Genomic DNA, 10,437 nt, shown 5'->3' with positions numbered 1-10,437 from the left:
GACTACCATTGACTCGTAGGTTAGTTGGCCCATTCAGTCTTCGTTCGTATAGAACTAATCTTTCTCCATCAGTTCTATCACTATAAACACCAAATATGTCTCCTTCCTGAAACTGCAGTGGAGTCTGAGGAATAAACTCATAGAGATTAGTACCAATCATTGTATCAGCATTAACTAAACTAGATCCTATTTTATTGTAATTATTGGGACCCAGTTGACGCCATATTTGGAGCTCAGGTTGACTTAAAGTCCCATTATTGTCCGCTCCAAAGATCCATTTAGTAACTGATCCATTACATGAGAATACAATCCATGGATAAATGAATTGGCTTTGGCGATAGAAAGGCTGTGATCTTTGTACTTCAAGTGCTTTCTCTTCAATAAATGAAGCATTGATTGAATTGGCACTATTAACACAGTATCCATCTAATGATAGTAAAATAATTCAATGATACAGTGAGTGTGTGTCTTACCTGTTACTGGATATACTAATATCAACCCATCAGTAGTTGTTAAACCATTCAAATTAACAAAAGATGATCCTATGAGTATATTTTGACTGCTACTAAAACTAATTCCGGCAATGTATCTGATTCTAACAGCACTGTTTGTTAGTTCTGGTTGTGATACAGCTAACAGGTCTCCACTCATTACTGGTATAGGAGGATTGAGTGGATATTCAAACACTCCACTAGTACTGACATTAGAGGTAGAATAATAAATAGTTCTCTCACTACCAGTCACTAGACTACCATTAGGTCTAAAGACCTGGACACTGGGATATAGTGTACCACTTCTTGAAACTTCTCTTATATTAATACCCAATATAAGACTGGTTATATTAGTGGATGAACAATTGAACTGATACTCTGTAAGGACTCTTAGTGTATTACTATCCACAAAGTCTTGAAGTGGATAAATTCCTATTCTCTCTGCTCCATACATCACTAGTGGTAGCTCCATAAACCTCTCTGTACATTGCTCAGTACCTATTAGGATAATAATAACAACATTTTAAAGATGATTTACTTTTTGGTAGTAGGACAACAAAGAGCAAAGCTACTGTACACAGCATCTTTATTCTGACCTAATTCTAACATGGTGACAAGATGCTATACAAACCTTATATACTCTATAGTCCTTATTAGGCTGTGAGCACACATCATAAAAATTGTGTTAATAATGTTTCTAAGAGAATATTTTTTTGTCTTCTGTTAGGGACGAGTTGCTGAGCTGAGTATCAGTCACAAAGACTTGGGAAAATTATGGAAACTTTTCACTGCTGTTAAAGCAAGATACATGGACAGACTGCAATGGTTGCTAACAGGTACTGATCAGTAGAAATGTATCACTGATTCAATGACTGATTGTAATATTTTGATCTTAGATAGTAGATATGTATTTGGTTGCATAGCAGGAAGGAAGGTATGATTAATTAATTTGATGTGAGTTTAATGTATGCATTTGCCAGGTTGTTATTCTGGTTGATGTCTCTAGCTCAATGAGAGTCCACCAGTCACACCTGAAGGATCAACTAAAGACACTACTGAGAGAGCAACTGGCAAAAAAGCGAATCAGGTATAAAGTAACATAACTATTATTATTATTAGTATTATTATTATTATTAGTATTATTAGTATTGTTGTTGTTGTTGTTATTATTATTGTATTGTTTATAGTTTTTTCAATATTATTGCATTTTCGACTGATGTTACATCCTGGCAAACAAGCCTTGTTCCCAATACCTCAAGGCAGAGATCTGAGGCTGAAGGATGGATACAGAAACTTATATTTGGAGGTTGCAGTAATCTAGATGAAGCAATAACAGTACGTTACTTGAGTACAAACAGTACTATGTATACTAAAATACTACCTTGTACAGTGTTCACTGAAACAAAAAGGACAAGAAATTTATTTAATCAGTGATGGAGATACAGTATGTTGCAATAATTGTGTGTTTGTCATTAGTCTATAACTGCAGGACCATACTTCTACTTATCTCATGTCACAAGTCAAAGAACTAAAGAAAGCCTTTCCATTCAATTGGCACATAAACAGCATAGCATATCAGACAACTAGGAAGTGAGATGATAATACTAGCTATTGTGTTTATCAATGATGTGTGAACATATATATTCATTCATCTATGTGTGTACTTATATTTAGTGAGTCCCTATGCTTTTTGCAAACTATAGCAAAGGAGACTAAAGGAAGGTCAGTTATAGTATACTGTAGAAAGTTTGTCATAACTAATTGTAAATTATTATAGGTATCATTTTTATTCAAGTGAAAGGCAATTAGACAAGTCGACTGTACTAGAAAAATCTAAAGCATTATACTTGGAGAGACAACTGGTAAATTGAACAAATCATCTGAATAGTCAAGTTATATATTTAATGCAGGGAGATGATGTTAAAGGCCTAGCAGATGAGATTGCACTAGCTGATTATTCCATCAAACAATCACTTTACTACTTAGGGAGATACAGCTAATGGATATGTACAGTCAAGATGTTTGTTGTTATATTTTTGTTGTAGTATATATACACAATGTACATTTGGAGTTACTTTTTCACATAATCTAATTCATATTATAACAAGAAATGAGAGTTGAGAAGTTAATGATAATTAATGTTTATTTGAAAGTATCTACATATTTAATCAAATCTCTGTCCTGTGAATCAACAAATGAATCAAGTGTCACTGGATTTTGATCAGTTTTCTGATAGAAAAAAAAGAGGTAAATACGAAAGAGATCAAACAACGAACTTCATTTGCTTGTGAAGTTTCCATTTCCTCCTGCTCATCCTCTGCTGCTGGAAGAGTTGTTATGAGCTGCTTTAAGCTACCGTCACACGTTTTCAAAATAGTCTGTGCTTTTTCCATTGCTCTACCAAAGAGCATTGCTAGTTCTTAGAAGAGAGAAGGTATCGAGTACTGTACCTGGTTATCTGTTGTATCATTTCATCTCTTTGTCTCTTTTGTCTCTCTAGAACCACACGAAGTGTCTCTCGAGCCTGTAATCAGTTACAAATATTAGCAATAATTAAAAAATTTAATTTTTGTTTAATTACTTGATGTGGTCTGTACTCGTTTATCAAGTGATGCATGTTAATGAACAGGATGCTGAGATCTTTGATCTTATCATTACGCTGTGTGAAACAAACAAGTGGAAAAAAGTACACCAAAAAGTGGCTAAACAGCATGCTTCATGGCAACGCAATAGTACATGGCTTTTGGAGCAATGTAAAACTGATAAAAAATCCAATTTTGATCAAAATCAGTTCAAAGTTTCTACGCAGCATAAGTACATGTATATGTATTAGAAAAAATTATAAAAATGAAGAATTCTCACCTTTTCATTTTTGACGAAATTTGACTTTGGCCTAATTTTGGAGCAACTTTAAAAATTCATAAAAAATTCAATTTTGATCGGAAATAGCTCAAAGTTTCTATGCAGCATAAGTACATATATATGCATCAGAAAAAAATTTTAAAATGAAGAATTCTCACCTTTTCATTTTTGGCGAAATTTGGCCAAAGTCCCTGTACTATAGTACAGGGACTTTGGCCAAATTTTGGAGCAACTTTAAAAATTCATAAAAAAATTAATTTTGATCGGAATTAGCTCAAAGTTTCTACGCAGCATAAATACATGTATATGCATCAGAAAAAATTATAAAAATGAAGAATTCTCACCTTTTCATTTTTGGTGAAATTTGGCCACTCACCCTGTACTATAGTACAGGGACTTTGGCCCAATTTTGGAGCAACTTTAAAAATTCATAAAAAACCCAATTTTGATCAGAATCAGCTCAAACTTTCTACGCAACATAAGTACATGTATATGTACAATAAAAATTATAAAAGTGGTAAATTTTTTTCTTTTATTTAAAAAAAAATTTGACCCAAATTAAATTTTGGTGGAAATTTCAAAATTTATTAAAAAAATCCACTGAAAAGCACTGTACTAAATCAGTAGAAATCCTGTGGAAAACCCTGGATTCATACCTCAGGAGAAGATGGGTTATCAATGAGAATATCCAAAAGTTCCAAGAAACAGATTAATATCGAACGATTCAACTTTTTCAATTCAACCTTTTTGTCTAGTAAAAATAGCATAATTATTATTACCAAAATTATCATCATAAGGTAAAACCGAGAACTCACTGCACTTTTGCACTTACCATACTGCTGTGGATAAAGACGCTGTACATTCTGCTCCTCCAGTGAACGAATCATAGCATCTCCAGTCTATCAAAACAGTAATTGCTTTAAAATATCCATTCCTTTTCACTTCTCAGCTAACATTAAATGGAGCTCCAAACATTTGATAATGTCCTTGCACAGGAGGAGGAGGTTTGGGAGCAGATCCAGATTCTACTGCCTCGTCTGTGTAGAGCTTGTACAATATAGAGGGAGGGTTTGGGAAAGCTTGAGTTGCCTCAGATTCGCTTGCAGCCATTTTCATGCAGTTCCAAGTTCCAACCCATCCGGTGATGACACAGTGCAGACACACCTTATTAGACACTCCTTCTAAAGGCAAGTTAGGCAACCATAACTCACATTCTTCATCAAAGCAAGACAGATACATTTTAAGGCGAGAGAGAGACAGAGGGAGAGAGAATAGGGTTACAATATTGAGTCATGGAAGTATGGACTTCAAACAGTTAATGAAACAAGCTTCACTTAACCAATCTCTAACATTAAAGAAAGTAAGTCTGTCTTGTGTGTATGTTATGTATATATATATATGTATAATAATTATTATTATTATTTGTAGCTTGAAAAAGTAAAAGAGAAAGAAAGAGAGAAAGAGATCATCCAAAAGACCAAAGAAGAACACAAGAAGAAATTGGCCAACGAGAAATTAAAAGAATATGAAACGAAGCTCGTTAAATCAAGATTAGCTTACAAAGGACTCTTATCAAGTAAAGGTAAGGAATGAGAACTATTTGATACTGACAGTAATTAGTGTGGAGAGAGGACATGACCTCAGTTTTACTTTCTGTTCTAATGCATTATCATTTCCTGCTTGACCACTTGAATGTGTACTAGCTCTCATTAATTATTTATTAGGTGAGCCACTCACACAGAAGGCACAGGAACAGCTGGAAAGGGCATTAAAGAGTCATGCTCCCACTAAAAAACCTAATATCACTACCAGTTCTTCAAAACCACACTCGTCCTCTCTTTCAAAACCACACCCATCATCAACCTCCGCGTCACGATTATTAACTCCCACCAGTTCCTCCAAGAGTACTTCTTCTAGCAGTAAATCAAAATCAACGTCTCCCCGCCCACTCTCAGCTAAACCTGCTGGCACTGATAAAACTATTAAATCTAAATTTAGTAAAAGTGAGTCTCATAAGAGTCAGACCCCACCACCTCGTATTAAAGAAGCACCAGCTGGAAAGAAAGGAGGAGGAGGAAGTGGTGGACCAGTTGATTTTAAAGAGTTGCTTAAACTGGCTCAGAAGAACAACAGATCAAGTACTGGAGTTGGCTCTTCTTTGTTGTCTGATGAAACAGGGAAACAGCAATCAGTAGGACCGGGAGCAGGAATCGGTAAAGCATTATTGGACAAGCAAAGACGAGATAAGAAGAAAGAAGAGGACAGGAGAATACCACCAACAAAGAGTATGAAATCAGCTCCAGTTGTAAGCAAGCCTGGCCCAGCTAGCAGCAGTAAGGAATCTGGTACTACAAATGGAAAGATAACAACAACAAAACCAGTAGAAAGAGTATATCCTTATGAATTACCCTATGGTGGGAGAAGAAGACTGCCAGAAGGTGTAGGAGGTAGTGTGGGAGGGGAAGGAGGAAGTAGAGGGCAAGAAGCAGCTGCTGGTGGAATTAAAACTAGCAGAGGCCAGATGAATACTAGAGGAAGAGGGAGAGGGGGTCCACCAATGTCTAGAGGAGGTCCACCAGTGTCTAGAGGAGGTCCACCAGTGTCTAGAGGAGGTTCCAGTCTCAGGGGATCCCGTCCAAAGTCATTTTATGGGCCAAAAGGTGTACCATCTAGCGCCCGCCTCATCAAAGATGGGTCTGGTGGTCGCTCTGGCTCATCATTGAACTACAAGAGTAGTTGGGTTGATGAGATGAGAGATTACATACATAGCAATCAATTTGAGTTAGACGAATACGATGATGACGATGACGACTTGGACGATTTTGTTGTTGACAGTTACGAGGACGAGGGAGAAGAGGAGGGAGCAGAGGACTACTCGTCCGCCATTCAAGAGATATTTGGTAGCAAGTATAGGACAAGGACTGCTGAGGAAGATGATGACACGTTGATGGAGTCAAGCTATGCACAGCAACAATTTGAAGAGTACAGGAGGTAATAGAAGAGAGAGAATGTAGGGTAGAGAGAGAGAATGTAGGGTAGAGAGAGAGAGATAAGAATCAGTGTTTTTATCCTAATGAATAGTGGATGTGGGCTTAATTGAAGGTTTTAGTCAATTCAATTAGCACTTCCTATGTTATTTCATTTTTTTTACTAGTGCACGTATTGGTCAAATGGAAGATGCAGAAGACATTAGAAGAGAACAAGAAATGCTGCGCAGGAAACGTACCAAAACATCTGCTTCGACTAGTGGAACAAAAAAGATTAAAAAACACTAATAAAAAAGAACTGTTGTATGATATCATTTTCAATCATGACATTAATTAATTTTATTATATTAATATTGTCCTCTACTATTTAATAATGATTATTGGATATTCTATATCTTTTAGTATTTCTTGTGGCATGACTTTATGTGTTTTCTGAGGCTCGAGCAAGTATGAAATTGTGCCAGCTGCTTCTGAAGTACTTCAGCTCTTTGGTTCAGTAAATCAATCTCAAGTTTCAATGCTTGAATGGTGTCCTCATACTCCTATAAGGAAAGGTATTATATAAAAAGACACTAAGTACTATTCTGTGGTTTTTGACCAACTTCAAAAATTCATAAAATATGTGAAATTTTTTGTGCACGTACTTTTCTTGTGAGGATTTGCTTTTGATCAATGTTAGCTTTCACTTGAGATAGCTATATATTATACACATTTACCTGATGAAGTATGAATCAGTTTATTCTTACTTGTGCTTCGTGTGCCTTCTTCTGCTGAACTAGTTGAGTTTTGAGTTCTTCTGATCTTGCTATAGCTTCAGCTATAGCTTGCTGATGTGCCTGTATATCATGGATAACATTATAAAGAAATCAATTACTGATCAGTTTACTGCTTCTTCTGATGCAAAGTGTGATCTTATTTGATTCAGCTCTAACTCGTTTCCTCTTTGCAATTGTTTAATCTCTTCATCTTGTTCCACCTTCATTCTTTTATTCAGTGATAAACCTTACTAAATAGTCATGTTACCTTTCCTGTTCTTCTTGAAGGTCTTTGACTTGCATGCTCAATGATGCTATGCTCTGAATAATTCGGAGCATCAGTAATTGAAACAAAATCAATGATTTACTTCTTCTGCTAATGCAATCTTGATCTCATAGTCGTGTTGCAGGTGCTGTATTTGAACTGCATACTTATCATTAGGAGATCAATTACACTATGGCACAATATCAATGTTTACTTTCTCATTGAGAATGGATAATTCGTTTGCTTGTCTCTCTTTATGTTTGGCTTCTAGTTTTCCTGGCTGTTCTTCAAATTTTCTCGTAACATCGCATAAACTTTTTTCTAGATTCTCAATGACCTGTTACAATTATAACTATATTCTTTATAAAAGTGACTATTACTTTTTGTTTGTGTTGCATTGCTTTGATGTGTTGATCTTTGACCTGAAAAACATAAGGGCACTATTATTTTGCCAATTTTAACACACCTTTTGCATGCTACTGTGATGTTCTTTGTTTGCCTTCTCCAATTTCTTTGTCTGTAATTCAAGTCTGGACTCCAAATCGTTGTATTTAGAATCTTTTTCTCTATTCATGCTATAGTAAACTTTCATTTTTGATATAAAACAAACTTGAGAGTTGCTTTAAGGATGGACAAAGAATCAGATGACTCCATTTGTAATTGTTTAAAAGAATTATCTAACTCTTTTATCTTATAAAGAAAAGTTGCAGCGATAATTATTTATTCTACATTTTCACACCTTTGTTTCTTTCTCACTTAACTGCTTCTGATTTGAGCTTTCGATTTCCTACCATAAATATTTTCATTATACAGTAATACATGTTTTAACCACCCACCTTCACTTTTTGTTTATGACTAGCATTAATATCTTCAATATAGTTTTGTAAAGTTTTCACTTCCTTTTGAAGGCAAGAGATATCATTTGCTGCACTTAATTGGTTGTGCTTCATTTGAGTCTTGAGAGCTGAAATATCTTTCTCAGCTTGCCCCGCCATTTCTTTTATAGTGTCCTCTTTCTCAGCTGTGATTTGTATGTAGGATTCTTCCAACATTTTGATTCTAAAATAAATTTTAGGGCCAAATTTTGAAGAACTGAAACAAAAAAAATCAGCAGATACACTATAACATACCTTTCATTAGCTTGCTTAATACTTGCTTCTAAGTTTCCATTGTCTTCTTGTAATTGATTCTAAGTATAATATTAGCAAAAAAGTAACTGGTATGCATTATGTTGTACCTTTTGCTTCAAGTATGTGTCTTTCATTTGTTGTGTGATGTCAAGCTGCTGAGTTAGTTGGTGGTTCTTTGATTCAAGGTCTTGTACTATTCGTTTCTGTAACAACAAAGAAATTCCATCAATATTTAGCACCAAAAGACGTTAAATATTTTTGTAGCCTTACAAGTGAAATTTTTTCCGTTTCAAGACTCAGTAGTTTCCCATTAGCATCCTCTATGACTGCTTGTAAGTTCTGAAACTTCTCATGCTCCATGTCAACCTTTTCTTTTTCTAAATCACTAATAATACCTTGAAACTAGAGCAGAACAGAATGCTTAAGTATCACTTCAGTCCGTTATTACTTTCTTTTTGAGCTTGTTCTTTGACTGAAGAAGCTGCTGTTGAGACTCTTGCTTTATCCTTTGTAGCTCTTTGCTTTGCTGTTCTTTCTTTATACTTAGTTGACTCTCCAGTTGTGATGCTGTGTGTGAGAATGACTAGTAATGCATATGAACAGTAGTGTATACCTTTCATCTCTAGCTGGTGACACTTGTGCTCCAATTGACAAGTCTTTTGCGAATATTCCATGCGCAAGGATTCTATTTCGCTATTCTTTTGGTCAAGGAACTGTCATTACAAGCTAGACTCATTTATTGTTTGTTTATAGCATGTATTTACATTTTTAATTGTCCCATTGCTATGCTGCATTGATTCATTTTGTGTCTTGGCTGCAATTAAGTGTGAAGAATTACCTAATAAAAGCTGCTAAGGGTCTAATACAGACATATTACACTTCTACTCACTGATGGATGCCTATTAGGAAGTGATTGGGGAAATGAAATCTCTGCAAATGCTTCAGATAATTCGTCACTGCCTTCATCATAATCCAACTATAAATATGCACAATTGTGCAATAGATAATACTGAGGGAACTCACCTGTAAACTCTTTACATTTGTTGGTGCTTTATTGGGAGTTGAAGATTTTGCCGTAGTACTGGCTATTGTCATGCATGGTAGTATATAAAGTTTATCTATTTCTTACTTTTTATGTCATCCTGATCATCATCTGAGGAAGAATCAGAGGAATTAAATTTTAACAACTTGCGAGTCGTTCTCTGTACATGTGTCTGTTAAATTTAAACACGGCATTATTTATTAAAGCTAACTTACAGCTTGTTTCCATCTTGGTGAAAGGGAGAGGGATCTCACCGATGACTTATAATTTGCACCTCTGCCAGGAGAGGTGAAGGAAATATTCCTATCAGCGTTTCCTTTGAGAGATGGGACAGCTGTGGGAGGAAAAGTTTCTGTTAGCTTATGATTTGGCTGCTGAACAAAACTGAAATTATCCGGAATAGAAGGATGATCGGTAGTATGATACTCTGGACTGGTTGATAATAGTTTGTCTAACTCGTCTTTCTATGCATGTATACTAGTATATGAAGACATTGAAGTATATTGCATTGGCTTACAACAAGAGGCAAGGGCCCTGATGGTGGAATAGCTGTGAATGGTGGCTGAAGTTTAGTCTGCTGCAAAGAATTGAGCAGTAGCCTGGTGTAATGATTGCAAGTTGCTCTAGAGTACAGTACACATTGCATTTAACACCTCTCTTGGAGGCTAACTGACTTGTCATTCTTTCTCTCTGATATCAATTTCTTTATCCACAGTGCCACATAATGACGATCATCTACTCTACATGTATAAAGGAATCATTCAAAGCATTTTTGCTTACCCGAGCCTCTTTGCAGGTTCTTTGCCAGGGATTTGATCCTCTGAAAAAGTTCCATGAATTCGTCGTCCATTTTCTGTACCTTACGCGCACAATTTGGCGCAAAAGATCTACTGAGCATGCGCAGA

General features: G+C 35.6%; 4 protein-coding genes across 5 annotated transcripts; 2 read left to right on the top strand and 2 right to left on the bottom strand.

Moving 5' to 3' along the window:
* Positions 1–1,210: 1,210 nt before the first annotated feature.
* On the top strand, positions 1,211–2,664 carry LOC105313791 (von Willebrand factor A domain-containing protein 3A-like). Its single transcript, XM_011407501.2, has 9 exons — positions 1,211–1,327; positions 1,388–1,425; positions 1,472–1,578; positions 1,679–1,826; positions 1,882–1,935; positions 1,981–2,081; positions 2,166–2,213; positions 2,269–2,353; positions 2,402–2,664. The coding sequence occupies exons 1-9, from the start codon at positions 1,300–1,302 to the stop codon at positions 2,489–2,491; spliced, it is 699 nt and encodes a 232-aa protein (XP_011405803.2). The 5' UTR covers positions 1,211–1,299; the 3' UTR covers positions 2,492–2,664.
* On the bottom strand, positions 2,563–4,490 carry LOC100638054 (mediator of RNA polymerase II transcription subunit 7-like). Its single transcript, XM_003388674.3, has 7 exons — positions 4,308–4,490; positions 4,186–4,252; positions 4,010–4,104; positions 3,073–3,150; positions 2,942–3,015; positions 2,768–2,888; positions 2,563–2,720 (listed from the first exon to the last, which is right to left on the bottom strand). The coding sequence occupies exons 1-7, from the start codon at positions 4,467–4,469 to the stop codon at positions 2,634–2,636; spliced, it is 684 nt and encodes a 227-aa protein (XP_003388722.2). The 5' UTR covers positions 4,470–4,490; the 3' UTR covers positions 2,563–2,633.
* Positions 4,491–4,507: 17 nt separating this feature from the next.
* On the top strand, positions 4,508–6,744 carry LOC100637926 (protein SPT2 homolog). Its single transcript, XM_020000049.1, has 4 exons — positions 4,508–4,713; positions 4,782–4,935; positions 5,078–6,344; positions 6,508–6,744. Exons 1-4 carry the CDS (start codon positions 4,654–4,656, stop codon positions 6,626–6,628), a joined length of 1,602 nt encoding a protein of 533 aa, XP_019855608.1. The 5' UTR covers positions 4,508–4,653; the 3' UTR covers positions 6,629–6,744.
* On the bottom strand, positions 6,626–10,410 carry LOC105313792 (centrosomal protein of 112 kDa-like). Of its 2 annotated transcripts, none has more exons than XM_020000045.1 (25): positions 10,313–10,410; positions 10,207–10,267; positions 10,050–10,155; positions 9,748–9,996; positions 9,620–9,704; positions 9,514–9,575; positions 9,380–9,466; positions 9,255–9,338; positions 9,104–9,203; positions 8,939–9,057; positions 8,761–8,892; positions 8,598–8,693; positions 8,491–8,549; positions 8,197–8,419; positions 8,100–8,147; positions 7,971–8,050; positions 7,827–7,926; positions 7,741–7,782; positions 7,575–7,697; positions 7,464–7,526; positions 7,364–7,416; positions 7,227–7,323; positions 7,087–7,176; positions 6,985–7,035; positions 6,626–6,882 (listed from the first exon to the last, which is right to left on the bottom strand). In XM_020000045.1, the coding sequence occupies exons 1-25, from the start codon at positions 10,380–10,382 to the stop codon at positions 6,739–6,741; spliced, it is 2,424 nt and encodes an 807-aa protein (XP_019855604.1). In that variant the 5' UTR covers positions 10,383–10,410; the 3' UTR covers positions 6,626–6,738. The 2 variants fall into 2 exon arrangements, with proteins under 2 accessions (XP_019855604.1, XP_019855605.1); XM_020000046.1 differs by having other exon boundaries at positions 9,620–9,692.
* Between the last annotated feature and the right edge of the window lie 27 nt (positions 10,411–10,437).

This window comes from Amphimedon queenslandica, unplaced genomic scaffold (genome assembly GCF_000090795.2).
Source record: "Amphimedon queenslandica unplaced genomic scaffold, v1.1 AMPQUscaffold_13217, whole genome shotgun sequence".
In the NCBI taxonomy this organism is placed as follows: Eukaryota; Metazoa; Porifera; class Demospongiae; order Haplosclerida; family Niphatidae; genus Amphimedon; species Amphimedon queenslandica.
The sequence above is the reverse complement of the archived record's forward strand: the minus strand, read 5'-3'. Positions and strand labels throughout refer to the sequence as shown.

Excerpts from the sequence above, each read along its gene's own strand:
- LOC105313792 (XM_020000045.1), bottom strand. The coding sequence starts at position 10,382 with ATGGACGACGAATTCATGGAACTTTTTCAGAGGATCAAATCCCTGGCA. Across the intron at positions 9,997-10,049 it reads CAGGGCCCTTGCCTCTTGTT|AAAGACGAGTTAGACAAACT; the intron begins GTAAGCCAATGC and ends ATACATGCATAG. Across the intron at positions 7,783-7,826 it reads ATCACAGTAGCATGCAAAAG|GTCAAAGATCAACACATCAA; the intron begins GTGTGTTAAAAT and ends TATGTTTTTCAG.
- LOC100637926 (XM_020000049.1), top strand. The coding sequence starts at position 4,654 with ATGGACTTCAAACAGTTAATGAAACAAGCTTCACTTAACCAATCTCTA. Across the intron at positions 4,714-4,781 it reads AATCTCTAACATTAAAGAAA|CTTGAAAAAGTAAAAGAGAA; the intron begins GTAAGTCTGTCT and ends TATTATTTGTAG. Across the intron at positions 4,936-5,077 it reads AGGACTCTTATCAAGTAAAG|GTGAGCCACTCACACAGAAG; the intron begins GTAAGGAATGAG and ends ATTATTTATTAG.
- LOC105313791 (XM_011407501.2), top strand. The coding sequence starts at position 1,300 with ATGGACAGACTGCAATGGTTGCTAACAG. Across the intron at positions 1,579-1,678 it reads CTGGCAAAAAAGCGAATCAG|TTTTTTCAATATTATTGCAT; the intron begins GTATAAAGTAAC and ends TATTGTTTATAG. Across the intron at positions 2,354-2,401 it reads TATACTTGGAGAGACAACTG|GGAGATGATGTTAAAGGCCT; the intron begins GTAAATTGAACA and ends TATTTAATGCAG.
- LOC100638054 (XM_003388674.3), bottom strand. The coding sequence starts at position 4,469 with ATGAAAATGGCTGCAAGCGAATCTGAGGCAACTCAAGCTTTCCCAAAC. Across the intron at positions 4,105-4,185 it reads TCTTTATCCACAGCAGTATG|ACAAAAAGGTTGAATTGAAA; the intron begins GTAAGTGCAAAA and ends TATTTTTACTAG. Across the intron at positions 2,721-2,767 it reads AAACTTCACAAGCAAATGAA|AAAACTGATCAAAATCCAGT; the intron begins GTTCGTTGTTTG and ends TTTTTCTATCAG.